This window comes from Mirounga angustirostris, unplaced genomic scaffold, assembly GCF_029215605.1.
Source record: "Mirounga angustirostris isolate CCGP_5_RB_7025 unplaced genomic scaffold, mMirAng1.0.hap1 SCAF_5, whole genome shotgun sequence".
Lineage (NCBI taxonomy): Eukaryota > Metazoa > Chordata > Mammalia > Carnivora > Phocidae > Mirounga > Mirounga angustirostris.
In genome coordinates this window covers 47,217,510-47,235,249 of record NW_026991713.1, presented here as the reverse complement: position 1 = coordinate 47,235,249, position 17,740 = coordinate 47,217,510, and the positions used below count along the sequence as shown (strand labels likewise).

Sequence of the window (17,740 nt, the reverse complement as noted above, 5' to 3'; positions counted from 1 at the left end):
GAGAGAGTGCAAACGGTATAGCCCTCTTGAGATGCAGAGCCCCTCCAAAGATAGCTTAAGAAAGCAAAGACCTTCACTGTCACAGGTGGTAAAGAAAGTTCTATCTCCCACAAAGGAGACACTTTAGTTCACAGATCCACTAACCTGTGTTACCAGAAAGTAATACTGGAATAGGAATTTTCCCAGCACAAACGAGGAAAGGAAAATAGAGACAGCAACAGCCCCCTAGCCTGCTGGCCCGCTGCCCCATGCAAGCCTGACAAGGTGCACTCTCCCCACCATGGCCCTACGCAAGAGGCAGAGACCAGAGAGAATATTCTCACTAGTTACAAAGCCAGGTTCTCAGTACCTGAAACAAGACAAATGAAGAGTCTCATCTTATGATTTTCATCCTATGACAAACAATACAGAAGTCAGACAAAGGAAAACATGACTATTTCTGGGAAGGGAAGAATCAATAATCTGTAGGTACCCAAAACTAAATTCACAAGAGTCATGATTTGAGATCTGTTTTTTTCAGATGTTATTCTCCTGCCATTATGAATTTGGAAAGGAAGGGAAAGGAAAAGAAAAGTTTTATACTCCTCTCTTGACTGGGCGCTATAGTCAGAGATCTGGGAGACTGACATGGTAAGAACTCTTACCTCTGCTGGTCTGTTGTCAGTTACCACATACATCAGCTGCAGTCTCTAGGGAGAGAAGAGTTTTCCAGACTTCTACTCTCCCATCCTCATCACCAGAAACTACAGGAGGAGAAAATTCGATTTCCTTCTACTCTTTTAGGGTTTCAGCTGGGGCTCTGTAACAAGAGAAAGATGAGCAAGACAAAAATAAGTTTATTAACATGGGTATCTCATATATATTTGAGAGAAATGCAGGGATGAGTAACTCAAAGAGGTGGCCAGAATTTGGGCTTACATACAATCTTAACCAAAGAACAGTACATTTTTAGAAGAACAACAAGACAGAGGAAAAGAGTTTTAGGCTTCTAAGGGCAGCAAACTGTGGGAAGATAAATATTTAGTGGCCACTGGAAGATAATAGCTAGTCAGTAAAATTTGTTATTTGAGGTCCTGTGAGGTCTTGTGGCTGATGAGCATGTAGAGTTGTCAGTGATTAAGTCCTGTACAAACCTAGGTGGTTCTGTTTTCAGGTATATAGAGGGAGGGCAGAGTGTTTTCTTGGATCTGCTTCTTCTCAGTTGCCTTCAGTTCAAAAGAATCCTTATGCCAAAACGGAAGATTTTCAGGTGGCATATACTGCTATTCTTCTTTAGGTTTGATGGTAAAATTCCCTTGTTTTAAAATGACCCCTTATATTCTAAGATCAAAATGTGAGATAAGGCATTGTCAAAAAGTTACAAACATTGTTCACGTGAGGCTTATTTATAATAGTAAAACACTGATTTATAAGCAAAAAATTATAATAGCAACAAAAAATTTAGAGTGGGAATATGGCTGAGCAATATGGTATCATGCTATATACCCATTAAAATGATAAGTAACATGTTATGTGCTTTTGGGGAAAGAGTATAGAAAATAATTTTAAGTGAAAAAGATGAAGACAACATAGTGAATGCAAAATCAAAAATTGGAGCTCTTTTTCTGTTGTGTAAAATGTTCATTCAGGGTGGTTTTTTTTTTTCTTTACAGTTGCTCAAATTCATAATAAAATAGGAGACAGTTCCTGGTTTGGAAACAGTCCTACTTCCCAGTTCTTCATGAGCCAGGTCTTTAAACAATGCCATTTCATCATTTTCCTGTAGGGTAATTCTTAGGACATCAAAATAGCTCTTTTCAAATATTAAAAAAAAGAGCTTTCAAAGTTAGTAAACCAATAAAGAGTTCCTGTTTTTCACATCTCTCAAAGGGTGGAACCCGCAGCCACTAGGAGAAGAAGGAAGTGAAAAGATGTTAAGTACTGAGCACAGCCTTCCCCGGTCAGCCTAGAGGTCTGGCTTCCCGGTCAACATGAAGGCTCCCCTTCTTCTGGGGCTTCTCCTGCTTTCCGTCACCGTCCAGGGCAAGGTCTTTGAAAGGTGTGAACTGGCCAGAACTCTGAAAAGACTTGGGCTGGCTGGCTTTAAAGGTGTCAGCCTGGCAAACTGTAAGTTAACTCTTCTTCATCCTTCCAAATAGTTAGCCTGGTGTGGGACAGATAGAGGATGAATAGTAATAAAGAGGCTTTGAATGAATGGACTTCTTTTATTTCTTTTGAGGGTCAATGGTTCAAAATATCAGCTTGTTTCTTTAGAATCAGATATGCCAGATGAAGGAATGAGGGCATGGGAGGGCAAAATTCCCTGCCATTCTAGGGATACCAGGACCCATTGTGCTCCTCTGGGGCTGCTAAATTTGTCTGTTGCCTCAGACTCGGTGGCACGTGTAGGCTGACTGAAAGGTCTATCTGAGCACCGGGACTATCTGTCAAGTCCTGGGTCTTTGACGCCAGGCATTTTCTGTTTGGAACTTGGTTCCAACGGTAATGAGCCTAGAGCAATAAGGATTTTTCTCTGCCATGCCATGGGATTTTTAACAGCAAAGTTTTAAAACCCTATGTTGAACTCTCAGTGCAGGGGCAGTAGGAACCTATTTCCCCTTGATTACTGTTTATATAAGGATCCCTGAAATGCAGCTTGTAATAGTATTTTATTATTCTTTTTTTTTTTTTTTAAGATTTTATTTATTTGTCAGAGAGAGAAAGAGAGAGAGGGCGCACACGCAGGGAGGGAGGCAGGCTCCTCGCTGGGCAGGGAATCCCATACAGGACTCAATCCCAGGACCCTGGGATCACAACCTGAGCCCCAGGCAGGTGCTTAACCTACTGAGCCATTCAGGCGTCCCTATTCTTACTCAGTATAGTTTATTAACTATTTTTCAGTTTCTTCCACTTAATTCAAGATATGTCTGAGTAAAAGTTACTTTATATTTTAGTTCACATTTATCAATGTGATCACTGTATTTTTGAGGTTGAATTCAAACATTTCCTCTTGGTAACCGCTTTTGAATGAACGAGTGGATGGATGGATGAAATAGTCTTTCCTGTTTATACCTCTTGTTTTTCAGATTCTGATTTGATAAGCAAATTCACCTTTAGGTATCTTAAGAAAATTTATTTCTCCCAGAAAATTCTTATTTTTCCTAATAAAAAGCATTTTTTCCATCAGCGTATGTATGTATCTGCTATTAATTATAAGATCCACTCAACAACTCTGTTGATTTTTCCATCCTAGGATAAATCTTGCCTGAGGATGGGAGCAGGGGAAGGGTAATGACAATGGAAGAAACAGCTATTTTAATATTTTAAAAATATGTTATCTAGTTTAGTATTAGTATTAGTATACTAATAGTATGTATACTAATAGTATACATTTTGTAATACTAGTATTAGTATTACAAAATGACTTGCAAACGAAAGGATTCTCACTAAAGTGTTAAAATATATTTGGGGGCCCCTGGCTGGCTCAGCCAGTGGAGAATGCAACTCTTGATCTCAGGGTTGTAAGTTCAAGCCCCATGTTGGGTGTAGAGATTACTTAAAAAAATAAAATCTTAAATATATATACATATATTTATATTTATAAGGAAAAGACACTTTTACACTTATAAAGTAAGTCATTAATAAAATAGAATAGCAAAATAGAACTGATTATGGTATGTGAAATACATCATGTGGTGTTGATGTTTCTTACTAAAAATAAGTTTTTTTCAGGGATGTGTTTGGCCAGATGGGAAAGTAATTATAACACAAAGGCTACAAACTACAATCCCGGAAGCAGAAGCACTGATTATGGGATATTTCAGATCAATAGCCGCTACTGGTGTAATGATGGCAAAACGCCCAGAGCCGTGAACGCCTGTCGCATACCCTGCAGCGGTAAGAAAGACGATGTTTAAGTGGCGGCACAGGACTCATCTAGTCATACTTACGAGAGCAGGGGTTCCGTACAAATGAAAGAGTCTTGAAAGGTTCATCAGGGACCTAGAAAAACTCTATTTCAGTGCCTAGAAACTCTTTATGATCATCCTCATAATTCCCTAAGAAATTAAAGAGCTGATGATGACATCATAAAAAGTTCAAGTTTTCTAATGTAATCTAAAATGATCGATTAATTTATCATAAATGAACATATTGATGCTTTGTCGAAAACCATGCCATTTCTCCCACTTTCTTTGGGGAGGTTTAGGGATAATTTGGTGGTGGGGCCCTTTTCTAAAAATTGTTTTTACTTTTTATTTTGAAATGTCCTCAATATATAGAAATTTCGAGATTTTAGTATAATAAACAGCCATATGCTCATCACATACTTTAATAGTTGTTAACACTTTGTCAGTTTTACTTTTTTTACGTGTATTTTTTTCTTTTTGCTGAGTGATTTTAAAGTGAATTAGAAACATGATGACTTTTCATTTCTCAACTCTTTAGTTTGCCTCTTCAGAAAATACAGTTCTTATATAATTATTGTTATACCTAACAAGTTATCTTATGGATTTGTTTAATTGGGGTGAAACAAATATTCTTTTGAACTCATATAAAAGATAGAAATAACATGTGGAATATTCAGTGTATAAAATACTGGAGAAGTATTGTAAAATTGATATTGTTAAATCTTTTAATGTTAAACTTACTAATAGACAAGATTAGTCTTAGAATACATTTTGCATCCAGCTAATTTATTTTTAATTTATTTTTAATCTTTTATTATATAATAAAATGTGGCCATTGAATAAAAATCCTTACTCCCCAGAGATTTATGACCACTGGTAACTTTTGGTGTATATTCTTCCACAATATGTATCAATCATGTTATGAATGTAAAGCTATATCATGCACAAATGTACCTACATACAAACATGTAAGCAATGTGCATTAAGAAAAATGAAGTTGTACTATTTTTACTGCTTTATAGCTTGCTCTTTATCACACAAAATTATTTCTATGTCAACAAATACAGATCTGTATTATTTTTAAAGGATGGAAAGAATTCCACATATAAATGTTCTATAACTTACTAGTCCAGCTCTTATTGGTAAGCACTTAGGTTATTCTGCTTTTCCCCCTTTGTGAAATGCTATGAAATATCTTGTGCATACATCTTAGGTACATTTTTATTATTTCTTTAGGATAGATTTCTGGTGGCAGAACTGCTGATTAAAAAATTGCTAGTCTGTGTTTGGTTTTTTTTTGTTTATTTGTTTGTTTTTTACAGTGCCTAGAAAAAAGAGAACCTTCTGTCATATTAGTTAACAATTCCAGAGCTTTCCATGACTTTGGTAAATGAGAAACAGAATGCTTTATTTCATGCCAAATGGGATAGAATGAAGAAAAATTTTCCCCCAACATTCACAGATAAATGGACTCTTAGAAAATAATTTTATGTTCTTTCATCCTCCTAAGAGAATAAAGCTGACTAAATCTAAACTTAAAATGAAATTTCTGTGGAAGCTGTTTTCATTCCTCACCACCTCTTTTTCAGATTTGCTGAAAGATGACATCACTCAAGCTGTAGCATGTGCAAAGAGGGTTGTCAGTGATCCAAATGGCATTCGCGCATGGTACGTTTAAGCATTAAGGTGGGGTGGGGGGCGCCTGGGTGGCTCAGTTTGAGCGTCCGACTCTTGATTTCACTCAGGTCATGATCTCGGGGTCCTGGGATGGTGCCCCACGTTGGGCTCTGCACTGGGCATGGAGCCTACTGAAGATTCTCTCTCTCCCTCTACCCTTCCCCCCAGCCCCCCTCTCTCCTTCAAAAGATTTAAAAAATAATAATAAATTGAACATAATAATAAAAAAATTAATTTAAAAAAGAATAAATAAATAAATAAAAGGGGACAGCTATTTTGCCCGTGTTAAGAGAGAAGTGAAAGAAGATTTTCAAAGACCAAAGTATGCTACTGAGAACTGAATGTTGCTGCTTTAGCCTTACCCTAAACAATGAGTTACATAGAAACAGCCTGTTTCATCTGATTTAGAATCTTACTCTTTCCCCCTTCAATTTATTTTAGAGGATTTCTAGAGTTTTTAAGATTCTCAACATTCTACCAGTTCCTTGTCTTATCTTGAAATTGCTTTTGGAGTTAAGTAAATGTGGAAAGCACTTTGCAATTACTATTGTAGAATGCATAGATCAACGTTCATGTTCCTGGGCTTTGGGGGGATCCTGGGCTTTGGGGAGAAGTGACATACTTGGTGTACATATCTCCATTTAATAAATAGCAAATACCCAATCTATCTGCAGCCTGTCGTCCATTTACCAGTAAAACATTCTGTTCTCCCAGAGGATTTGAAGTGTGTCTATTACAATGAAGCTATGTTTTGACCTTATCAGTGTTTGTTTCGCTTTTCTCTACAGGGTGGCATGGACAGCACACTGTGAAAACCAAGACGTCTCTCAGTATGTTCGGAATTGTGGAGTGTAACTGTGGAGTTTTCCTTCTGCAGCTCATTGTATCTCTTTTTCATATTAAGGGAGTACTGGTTGAGTGAAAGGTCACATTACCATTCTTTCAAATAACACTTTTACACAAGCAGGAACAGAATATGGTCTTTCTTCTAAAAGTCTTCATGTTTACGAAATGTGTTTATTTGATAGCCTGTAACATTTTTCAGTTTGCTAATAGAATAATGCTGGTGAAAACTTATCTAAAGTCTTGCCTATCAAATACATCTCCAATATAGTCAGTTCTTAAAGAAATAATCCCAACTTAATCTTTAGTACTCCCCAATATTTTATAAAAATGTAACAAACAATCTTAAAAACAAACATCTTAGGCAAAATCCTAGCTGAATAGGCATCTGTTCAGTACTCTCCAAAAACAGTAAAAAAAAAAATTAAAAAAAACCACAAAACAAACAAAAAAACACTCTCTGTTGGGCAATATAAAGTTTAAAAAGGAGCAGAATGCCAAATGGCTAAAAATGACGACAGCCTGAATTAAGAATTTTGCTTTTCTAAACTGTGACCTTGGTTTAAATATTTTCTCAGAAATGTTGCTTTCATACTGCTTTAAAAATAAATTGACAGTTTATATGTCAATCTATTTTGGCCCTTTAAAGAACTCTTCTATGCATCTTTCTGATCCTGAAGGAATATAAAGAAGGATTGGATGAGCTGTTGTTGTTCTTTGATTTTATTAACTTAGATTCATGCATTATGACTAAATCTTGAGGCAAATGACTTTGCAAGTATTGAAGTAATTGCTGATTAACCAAAGGTGTGAAATTATGCATGTTATAAAAATAATACAAACATTATCATTAGAGGCTTTGCAACTCATAACTTGTCTTTCTTTGTTTAGACCCAACTAGTGTCTAAGAAGAAAAAAATATGTGTATTCAAAAAAGAATTATTTGGGGGCTCAGTCGTTAGGCATCTGCCTTCGGCTCGGTCCTAATCCCAGGGATTAGCCCCGCATCGGCTCCCTGCTCCGCAGGAAGCTTGCTTCTCCCTCTCCCACTCCCCCTGCTTGTGTTCCCTCTCTTGCTGTGTCTCTCTCTGTCAAATAAATAAATAAATAATCTTTAAAAAATATAATTATTTGGTATTCTTAATATATTCTATATCTTTACCTGTACCCAAACAGCTGGATATTGCTGGAAAAATCCATAAGCATTCTGACAGATCTCATTTTGATAACCACAGATCTTGCATGGGCCCTCAGTCTGCATGGCCATCCGAGTCACTTCTCTGCACTCCTTCTGTGTGGGGGCCCCACTCTCCAAAATGACTATTACTATTTTAGTTCTCTTCCTCTCTCTTCAAAGCCCCAGCACACACATCCAACCATTCACTTTTCACCCTCTCTGTTCTCAGTAGATGACCTGACCTCACATTACACTGAGAAAATAGAAGCAAGCTCATACGAAATTCCCCCCTCCTTGCCACTGTAACAACGATCACACCTTCCCCTGGGCCCATCCTCTCTTCCTCCGCTCCTGCCAATGGCAGGGTCTCCACATGCAATCTCGGATTGCATCCGTCTCATGACTCCCAAGTTAGCAGAGTGTTTCCTGCATCCCGAGTTACTCTCTCTTTGCTGGATATCCCCTGCCATTGTACAAAATGTCCTGGTAACCTTGCAAAGATTCTTGCAATTCAAAGACTTTGCAATTCTAGTGATCTCTGTTATCTCACTGGATCTTTCAGTAGCACTTGACCAAGTGAACCACTTCATACTTCTGGAAAGCTTTTTCCCCCTCAGCTTCTCCTCCTCCTCGTTCACATCCCTCCTCATGGATTGCCCCTTCTCAGTCCTTGACTGGCCTTTCCTCTGTTACTTAGTTTCTAACTGAGGGAGTGCTCCAGCACTCAAGCCTATAGCCATTTGATAGACTACATATTTTACTTACTTATTTATTTGTCTCTCCTTGCTGAAATATAACTTCTAAACTAATAGATTTTTCCCACTTTTTAAAGACATTGAAATAACTCAATTTTCCCCAGAATTTACATGTACAGTACAAAGGCCTTAAGTTTTCTGAACAGTTTGAGAGTAAATTGGTGCCCATGTGGCCCTGAATCCTTCAGTGTGTGATTCCTACATAACCTCAAAACATCACCCAGATCTGGAAGCTAACACTGATACATTATTACCACCTACTCTTTAGAGCCCATTCAATTTCATCCATTGTCCCTGTAAGTTCTTCACAATAGAAAGATCTAATTCAGAATTATGTGCTGTATTTTGTTGCCATTTTTTTTTTTTTTTTAGTTTTCTTCAATCTGGATCATTTCTTCAGTTTTTTCCTTTGATTTTCACAACTTAACAATTTTGAAGACCACAGACCAGTTATGTTGCAAAATGTCTTAAAGTTGTTTTGCTGTTCTCTTGATTAGATTAGGTTGTGCATTTTTGGCAAAAATACCACAGAAGTGATGCTGTGCTGTTCCCATTGTACCCTCTCGGGTGGCACACAGTTTTGAAATGTTCTGTTACTGATGATGTTTACTTTGGTCATTTGAGCAAGTGACCTCTACTGTGAAGTATTTGGGAAGGGGTAAGGTGCTTTAAGACTGTTCCTTAGCAAGTTTTCAATTCATGCATTTATTTATTATATCAATATGGACCCATGGCTTCCTATTTTATTCAAATTACAATCCATTACTACCATTTATTTTTATGTTCACATTGTCCGTAATTTGGCTAGTAGAGCTTCTCTGTAAGCTAGCTTCTGCATCATTTTGACATGTCCTCATATTTCTTGAGCACTTTTTTGTTTTCTGGCACAGGATGGTCTAAGGCTCACCTTGTTCTTCCCCTGCCCCAGCCCTGGAATCAGCCATTTCTCCAAAGAGCACTGATTCGGCAGAGTGGACAATGGTACATATGTACGTATATATGTATGTATTTATTTAGATCTATTTATTTTAGAGAGAGAGGGAGAGAGCGAGTGTGCATAGAGGGGCAGAGGAAGAGGGAGAGGAATCTCCAGCAGACTCCCCGCTGAGTGTGGAGCCCAATGCAGGGCTCAATCTCATGACCCTGAGATCATGACCTGAGCTGAAATCAAGAGTCTGATGCTCAACCGACTGAGCCACCCAGGCGCCCCTGGACAATGGTATTTGAAAAACAAGATCTAGGCACTAGAGTGTCACTGATTCCAGGCCCCACCAGTGGACAGAATTAAAGGTTGTATGTATTTACACAGTATTTATCACTGTATCTATTTATATTGAATTCATATCAGTATCTCCAATTCCAATCCCACACCACAGGGTTCATTCTATTTTTCTTTTTCCACATTGTTAACTCTCTTCTCTGATAGTGAGAAACTTGGCTTCCATTGTCCTTAATAGCTTTGAAATGTATCCTTAGTGCATGTATGTATTTGATCAATTTGTCCGTATGTAACAAATCTCCCAACACTGCCTCACCATGGAATAGACCCTCTCCACTCAGGCTCTAATATCCTTCATTGGCTACCCCTTCCTCCACATCTGCACGCCCTCTTAACTGTGTTACATCTCTGACACCATGCTGGGTCACTGTCCTGATAGGAAGGAGGGCAGAGTTTTTTACACCCATATTCCAAACACCTGGAACATGATACGCACTCAATAAACAGCTGATCGAATGAATCTCTTCCTGATTATTTAGTATGTTCCTCCATGTTGACCATTCTAGGATTTTTCTTACTCTTCAGGCCCACATGATTCCAGTACAACAGCTTCTGGGATCCCAAGGGTCAAGTCTTGACTATGTGACTGTAATGCATAGACCAGCCATGGGAGGGCAGCAGAGGTCCCCAACACGGGTGCAGCCTCAGGCTTCAAGATTCTGGAGCCATTCTAATACGATTAAACCCCCCAAAATATGGGTTTATTCATATCAGGTCACCCAGAGGTGCATAAAGAATGAGTCAAGGTAGGGGAGAGAGACTTGAAGAGTGACAGCTCCGTTGCAGAAATGAGATATATCCAGAAAGCTCCAGGATAGCTCAACAACACAGGCTGACTGAAGAAACAACCAGAGATTAGCAAAAGTTGGCTGAAGAGGGAAAGCGATGTTTCCTGGAGATTTTGCTTAATGTTTTTGGTAACTGTCATTTCTTATTTATAGCTTTTATTATCATACAGTCAAGCTCCCAAATTGAATTTCTATTCTTATTTGGGAATGAAATAAAAATCAATATCAATGTTTGATCATTTTTCAGAGAAACTCAATCTGTATGTTGCTTACTTTTACCCCAGGGTATTATTTGAAATGCAGAGTAATATTCCAGATGATAACTTAGCTCTTTATGTGGCACTAATTATAACTAAGCCCTGAACACATCTTTTGCACTTCTATTTAGTGGACTCATTTACCTTTTTTTAAAGATTTATTTATTTATTTCAGAAAGAGAGAGCAGGAGGGGCAGAGGGAGAGGGAGAGAGATTCTCAAGCAGACTCCCCGCTGAATGCAGAGCCTGACTTGGAGCTCAATGTGGGGCTCGATCTCACAACCCTGAGATCACGACACCAGCCAAAACCAAGGGTCAGGTGCCCAACTGACTGTGCCACCCAGGCACCCATAGTGGACTCATTGAAAAAATATTTACTTAGAAGTTGTGAAAGGAGATTAATAAAAATTATAATGAGGAGTGACTAATGTCATTCATAGATACAATGTTTTCCAATTAAATGCATATCTATTATGCAATTATATTTTTAAATCATTTTTAATTTAATTTAATTTAATTTTTTAAAGATTTTATTTATTTATTTAACAGAGAGAGAGAACACAAGTAGGCAGAGCAGCAGGCAGAGGGAGAGGGAGAAGCAGGCTCCCTGCCGAGCAGGGAGCCCGATGCGGGGCTCAATCAAAGGACCCTGGGATCACGACCTGAGCCGAAGGCAGACGCCCAACTGACTGAGCCACCCAGGCGCCCCAGTCATTTTTAATTTTAATAAGGTTATAAATTCTCAGTGTTTACAGAGTCAGATAGTTCCACAAAATTTATGAAAGATGTACCTCCTCATTTCTCCACCTTTACATGCAACTGCTTTCTACTCTTTTAGTTTAATGTTTTTTATATTTACCTCCATGCTTTTAAATATTAGGCTTATATTGCATTTTCTTGATTTTTCCATCATCCTAGGCTATTAGGATATTGACTTTCCACTATGGAAGTTAAGGATTAGGCTCTATTTCCTCCTCCTCAATCTCCATCGCAGATGGCACCCTTCCCCAGTGCCTATCCTTCCAATGTAATTATACATTTTTGTTAGACCAATACTCAGTATTTACATAGCCACAAATACAATTATTTTCTTCTCTAATGGAAGATTGTATTTTCCCTAGAGCTAATAACTGCATGACTCTTAAATTTGCTTAGTTTTCTGTGTATCTTTTGGTTTTACCTCCCAAACTCTAGGTCTAATATTTAAACATTAAATATTAAATATTTAAATAATCTCTCAAGGCTTCAGACGCAGCTAGAATTTTGTCAATTTCACCCTTTTTTTAAGTTTATTTATTTAAGTAATCTCTACACCCAATGTGGCCTTGAACTCATGACCCCAAGATCAAGAGTCACATACTCTTTTGACTGAGCCACCACCAAAGCCTGAGGCTTAACCAACTGTGCCACCCAGGAAACAGACTCTCAACCTGTTTTGTTAGCTTCTCTCTTCCATCTCCCTCCCCTTACGTCCAGAGATTCCCCACAAATACAAATTCTTGAGACTTGGCGGGGGTGGGGTGGGGTGGGGGGTGGGGATGGGGGGGAAAGGCGGGATGTGTATCAGTTCTGACTGCTCAGCTCTCAGGACTGCCCTATACCACGATTCCTATTCCAGATTTCAAGATTCTGTTTTGCCTTCCCTCCCATTCTTCTTATTTTTTTCTCCCCGCCCCCAACCATTCTTCTTATCCTTATAGGTTTATGCCTTTTTGAAAATCTCTTTACTTGCTTTAAAGGAGTTATGGGAGGAGACAAAAGATGTGTATTCGATCCATTATCTTTCCACAAAAGTTCCCAATATGTTTTATGTATTTGCTTAATTTTATTTTATTAAATGTTATTTTACTTAAAAAATACTTAGGGTAAGATTTTAAACAAAGAATAAAAAATCCTCTGAGAAACAGGAGAAAAGCAGAAAGAGGAAAGCTGAAGAAATAATTATAAAGAGCAAATTTGGGTTCCAGAGGTCACGTTCTGAAAGCTGTAATTTGAAAAAGGTGAAATTTGGGCGAGGGTACAGGGGACAAAAAAAATCCCATATTGTGATGTGAAGGATTTTGTAGGACAGTGTGCTTTAACAGGTCTCACTGGTTTCATCTACCTTTGGAAAATAGCCTCAAGTCTTCTTGACTTCTCCATTTTTCATTTATTTACTATTCAACAAACATTGATTATTGGGCACAAGAAATGTTGTGGGCCTAAGAATACTAAGGTGAATAAGATACAGTTATTGCCCTCATGGAGTTCACAAATAATTAATACAGAACATGGTAAGTGTTACAATCACTTAGGCACTATGGGAATATAGAGAAGAGAGTGACTAACCACCTGGAAATCAGCTGCCCAAGAATTAACAGAAAAACCAAGAGAGGGCGCCTGGGTGGCTCAGATGGTTAAGCGTCTGCCTTCGGCTCAGGTCATGATCTCAGGGTCCTGGGATCGAGTCCCGCATCGGGTTCCCTGCTCAGTGCGGAGCCTGCTTCTCCCTCTCCCTCTGCCACTCCCTCTGCTTGTGCTCTTCTGTCTATCTCTCTGTCAAATAAATTAAAAAAAAAAAAGAAAGAAAGAAAACCAAGAGAATGGGCATCACAAAAGGAGGAAGTGGTTAGCATCGTCAAATCCTGCCAGGAAGTCAAATGAGTTAAGGGAAAGTGGTTAACATATTTACTAATAGAAAAGTCAGTAACTCTGGTCAGAGAGGTTTCAGTGAGGATGAAATTCAGAAGGTGATGGACTGAGGAGCATATGGAAACAAATAGGAAATATTGAGAGCCTTTTTAGGGTCGACTTTTAAGGATAATGCAAAAATAGAGATATGCAGGATCAAAAATGGATGGTTTTTAATAAGAAAGTTTTTTTTCAAGTTTTTATTTAAATTCCTGTTAGTTAATATTAGTGTAATATTAGTTTCAGGTGTAATATTAGTTTCAGGTGTAAAATTTAGTGATTCATCATACATACATATATCATACATATAATACCAGTGTTCATCACAAGTGCCCTCCTTAATACCCATCACCTACTTAACCCATCCCCTGCCCACCTCCCCACCAATAACCTTCAGTTTGTTCTCTAGTTAAGACTCTGTTTCCTGGTTTGCCTCTTTTCCCCCCATGCTCATCTGTTTTGTTTCTTATATTTCACCTGAGTGAAATCATATGGTATTTGTCTTTCTCTGACTGACTTATTTCACTTAGCATAATACTCTCTAGCTCCATTGAAGTCATGGCAAACGGCAAGATTTCATTCTTTTTATGGCTAATATTCCATTGTGTGTGTGTGTGTGTGTACATATACCACATTTTTAAAAAGATTTATTTATTTGAGAGACAGAGAGTGAGTGTGTGTGCACAAGTGGAAGGAAGAGCACAGGGAGAGGGAAAGGGAGAATCCTGAAGCAGACTCCCTGCAGAGCATGGAGCCCAATGAGGGGCTTGATCCCAGGACCCTGAGATCATGACCTGAGCTGAAATCAAGAGTTGGAGGCTTAAAGGACTGAGACACCCAGGCACCCCTACACCACATCTTCTTTATCCATCTATCAGTTGATGGACATTTGGGCTCTTTCCGTAATTTTTGTATCCTTTGGGTAATACCTAGTATTACCCAAAGTGCAATTGCTAGATCTAGAGTAGTTCTATTTTTAACTTTTAGAGGAACCTCCACAGTTTTGTTTTTTTAAAGATTTATTTATTTTAGAGTGGGGAGGAGAGGGGGAGAGAGAGAATCTCAGGACCCTGAGATCATGACCTGCGTGGAAACCAAGAGCCGCATGCTTAACGACTGAGCCACCCAACCACCCACTCCATACTGTTTTTAATGAGAAATATTTAAACTTAACTCTTCTTATGGGAAAAAGCCAAAGTAGAGGAAAAGCTGAAGATACACCATGGAGTGGGTATGATTGACGGCGCAAAATCCTTGAAGAAGCAAAAAGACCTTAAGAACTGATTTTAAACTGGAAGATTCTCTCTTAACAGAAGGGATGGAAGATATTGGGCAAACCAAAGCTTGTGTGGGCCAGCGAGTAGATTTGATTCACTTGGTTAAAAATCGTAACTCTTTAGCGATGACAAGGTATTGGCTCCAAACGCCAACTTCTCGTTTATTCCGTATCCAGGTGCTGGGGGTGGGGGGCGTCAGGAAAACCGGACCGCCGGGCCTCCAGCGGTTTCCCACCACCGAGGCCCGCCCCGCCGCAGGGGGTCGGCCCAGCGCCTGCGCACTTTGCGCCCCAGCTCCTCGCGCCTGCGCACGGCGCCGCCACCGCTCCTTCCGTTGGGCTCTCCGCGGCGCGGGACTAAACGCGCTTCCGGGACTCGCCCGCCGCGAGGAGTTGGGTGTTGTCAGCGCCGCGAGCTCCGGAGACTCGCCCTCGCCCAGCCAGAAACCATCCGCCTGGGCCCGCGCGGGAGGAGCGGGGCCTCTGAGGGGAGCGGCGACCCCGCCGGCCCCGGTCTCTTTCCCTGGCGGCGGCGGCTTCTTCCGTAGGGCAATATGTTCAAGAGAATGGCCGAATTTGGGCCTGACTCCGGCGGGAGAGTGAAGGTCAGTGCCCAGCACGCGCCTCCCCTCCGGGAGTGGCTCTCACGTCCTGGCTCCTCCCTGCGCCACGTTGGGGAGGGCCCGGTTGTTTTCCCTCTCGCGCCTTCTCAGCTCAGGCTTGGGCCGTGGTTTGTAGACCGAGAGCGAGTCAAAGCCGCTGCGGGAAAAGCAGTGTTTCTTTTCTTTTGGCCACGATTTGACCGCCTCTCCACCCCCTTCCGTCCCCGCCAAAAAAACAACCAGTGGTGGCTTGAGGGAGAGCTGGACGTTGTTGCCGAGGAAAATAGCTGCTTTGAGGGCTTGGTGCTCATCTGCCAGCCCAGGTCACCGGTAAACTGGGGGTGCCATCCACCTGATTGTGAGGATAGTAAGAGCAGCAGATACTGGGTTCTGCGCTGACCGTGCCAAGCAGAGTAGCTAACCGCTTTACCCGATTCTCTGATTCAGTCCCTACAGCAGCCTTTCAGAGGCTTACGCACACAGCATGTGCAGGTGCGAGAACTGAAGAACTTGGGGGGATAGAAAAGTTCAGAAAACTTGCCCGAGTTCATGATGTCCACAAAGCCCCAAAGCTTCGGCCAAGATATTAATCAAGGCATGCAGAGAAGATAACACTGGCCCGCACATAGAGAACATCCCGTAAATGTTAGTTTTCTTTTTTTTCCCTTTTTTTTAAAATGTTTTATTTATTTATTCATGAGAGTCAGAGAGAGAGAGAGAAGCAGGCTCCCCGCCTAGCAGGGAGCGCGATGTGGGACTCGATCCCAGGACCCCGGGATCATGACCTGAGCTGAAGGCAGACGCTTAACCATCTGAGCCACCCAGGCGCCCAGTTTTCTTTTGTTTTTAAAGTTGCCGGCGTGGAGCCTAATACAGTGTTTGACACTGACCCATTTCCCTCCCACTTTCCTACATCCCCTGGCACATTAGTTTTTAAGGCAGGGCCCTCTGGTTCTTGATATATAACACCTAATTTTACCCCTTCTGATTTTAGATTTATTGCAGAAAGGAAGTTTTTAAAAAGAAATCACCCACGGGGCGCCTGGGTGGCTCAGTCGATTAGACAGCTGCCTTCAGCTCAGGTCATGGTCTCAGCGTCCTGGGATTGAGCCCCGCATCGGGCTCCCTGCTCAGCGGGAAGCCTGCTTCTCCCTCCCTCTGCTGCTCCCCCTGCTTGTGCTTGCGCGCGCTTTGTCAAATAAGTAAATAAAATCTTTTTAAAAAAAGAAATATCACCCACGTTAGCACCAATCTAGTTACTCTAGCTTTTCATCAAGTCCTGATCCGTGTCAGACATAATTTTTACATAATTTTGACTGTACGTGTATACAACTATTATGCACAGTGCTTTAATATCACGTGCGAAGTAGGAGTTCTTGGAAAATTTCAGAAACTACCAAAATTTAATGGAAAGATGTCAGGTAGAATTCATAGTACCAGAAACTTCATCATAAATACATATTTTGCCCAAGCTTTGGGCAAGGTTTGGGACTGATAGGAAAGTAGTACCAAAGGGTTAAAACATTAGCTTTCGGAGAACTTACAGAACTTTCTCTACTTGTAATCATGTAAGGTTCAAAACGTTTTAAGTCAAAGTGATTTGAGGAGATTAGGCTTGTAGTCCTCAAATGCTTTTCCACCAAACATGCCTGTGAGTTAGTCATGTAAAGCTTTAAAATTAAGGATTTATTTCTCATTCTTGATGATTGTTATGTCGTTTTGTAGGCATCTTTTTCCAATTTAGATAAATTTCCTTCAGTTAGAAAGTCTGTTGACAGATGAACCCGCTTTGCATCACCGAGGAAATCTGCAAGTTCTAGCAACACAGTAGTAGCTGCAGGATGTATTACCCATACCTGGCGCCAGTGTTCCTGCTCATTCATTCAGGCCTTGAGCCTGATGCCTCATCTTCTCTTCTCACAAGTGTCAAATAGCACTTGCTGTGATTATTTAAATTCTCATACAAACTGCTTGCCTTCTTTTAACTAACTTGAGGCTCATAGGGATTGGATTTGTTCATTTTCCAGCCAAAATGAAAAGTTTTTCCATTTGTTCACGGCTTTTCCTTGCTTCTTACGAATTGAGTACATTGGCAGAGCACTTTTAATATGTGGTATGTCTTGCTTTTTGACCTTCAGATACATTCTTACTGTTGAACAGTTAGTCTCAAATTTCATGTGCAACATTCAGCGTTTTCTCCTGCCTTGAAATTTTTTGTCTCTCCTTTTCATGATAATCCGGCAACAGTCACCACCTCTACACATACCAGATGTAATGAGAAACATGTACTTCCATCTCAGAACTTAACACATAAGTAATGAATTGAAAAATGTTTGCCTTAATTCTACCGAAAATCCTCTCCCAGACTGTCTTTAGTGTTTATACTGTGCTTTGGAAAACACTGCTGTAAACTGATAAATCAAGACATTATTACCCTCAGGTGATGGCAGTGTTAATTCCTGAGGCTCGCTTTAAGGTTTGTAAATAAAGAGCCTTTGCCTTTCTTAAAAAAAAATCTCTCAAAGTATT

General features: G+C 40.1%; 2 protein-coding genes across 7 annotated transcripts in view; both read left to right on the top strand.

Moving 5' to 3' along the window:
• The first annotated feature begins 1,883 nt into the window (after window positions 1–1,883).
• LYZ (lysozyme) lies at window positions 1,884–7,534 on the top strand. Its single transcript, XM_045872994.3, has 4 exons — window positions 1,884–2,106; window positions 3,712–3,876; window positions 5,477–5,555; window positions 6,353–7,534. Exons 1-4 carry the CDS (start codon window positions 1,971–1,973, stop codon window positions 6,417–6,419), a joined length of 447 nt encoding a protein of 148 aa, XP_045728950.1. The 5' UTR covers window positions 1,884–1,970; the 3' UTR covers window positions 6,420–7,534.
• Window positions 7,535–14,798: 7,264 nt separating this feature from the next.
• YEATS4 (YEATS domain containing 4) overlaps window positions 14,799–17,740 on the top strand; it is a 44,128-nt gene continuing 41,186 nt past the window's right edge. For 2 of the 6 annotated variants that reach the window (XM_045872993.3, XM_045872991.3), the window contains exon 1: window positions 14,807–15,214. In XM_045872993.3, the coding sequence (XP_045728949.1) occupies window positions 15,164–15,214 (51 nt within the window). In that variant the 5' untranslated portion in view covers window positions 14,807–15,163. Of the gene's footprint in view, window positions 15,215–15,234; window positions 15,857–17,740 lie in introns of those variants that run through there. The other 4 variants (XM_045872989.3, XM_045872990.3, XM_064590903.1 and 1 more) reach the window with 4 other exon arrangements.

What these genes read in the sequence shown, in the direction of transcription:
- LYZ (XM_045872994.3), top strand. Translation starts at nt 1,971, where the DNA reads ATGAAGGCTCCCCTTCTTCTGGGGCTTCTCCTGCTTTCCGTCACCGTC. An exon ending in CTGTCGCATACCCTGCAGCG is followed by an intron (nt 3,877 to 5,476) that starts GTAAGAAAGACG and finishes CCTCTTTTTCAG; the next exon opens with ATTTGCTGAAAGATGACATC. An exon ending in CCAAATGGCATTCGCGCATG is followed by an intron (nt 5,556 to 6,352) that starts GTACGTTTAAGC and finishes TTTTCTCTACAG; the next exon opens with GGTGGCATGGACAGCACACT.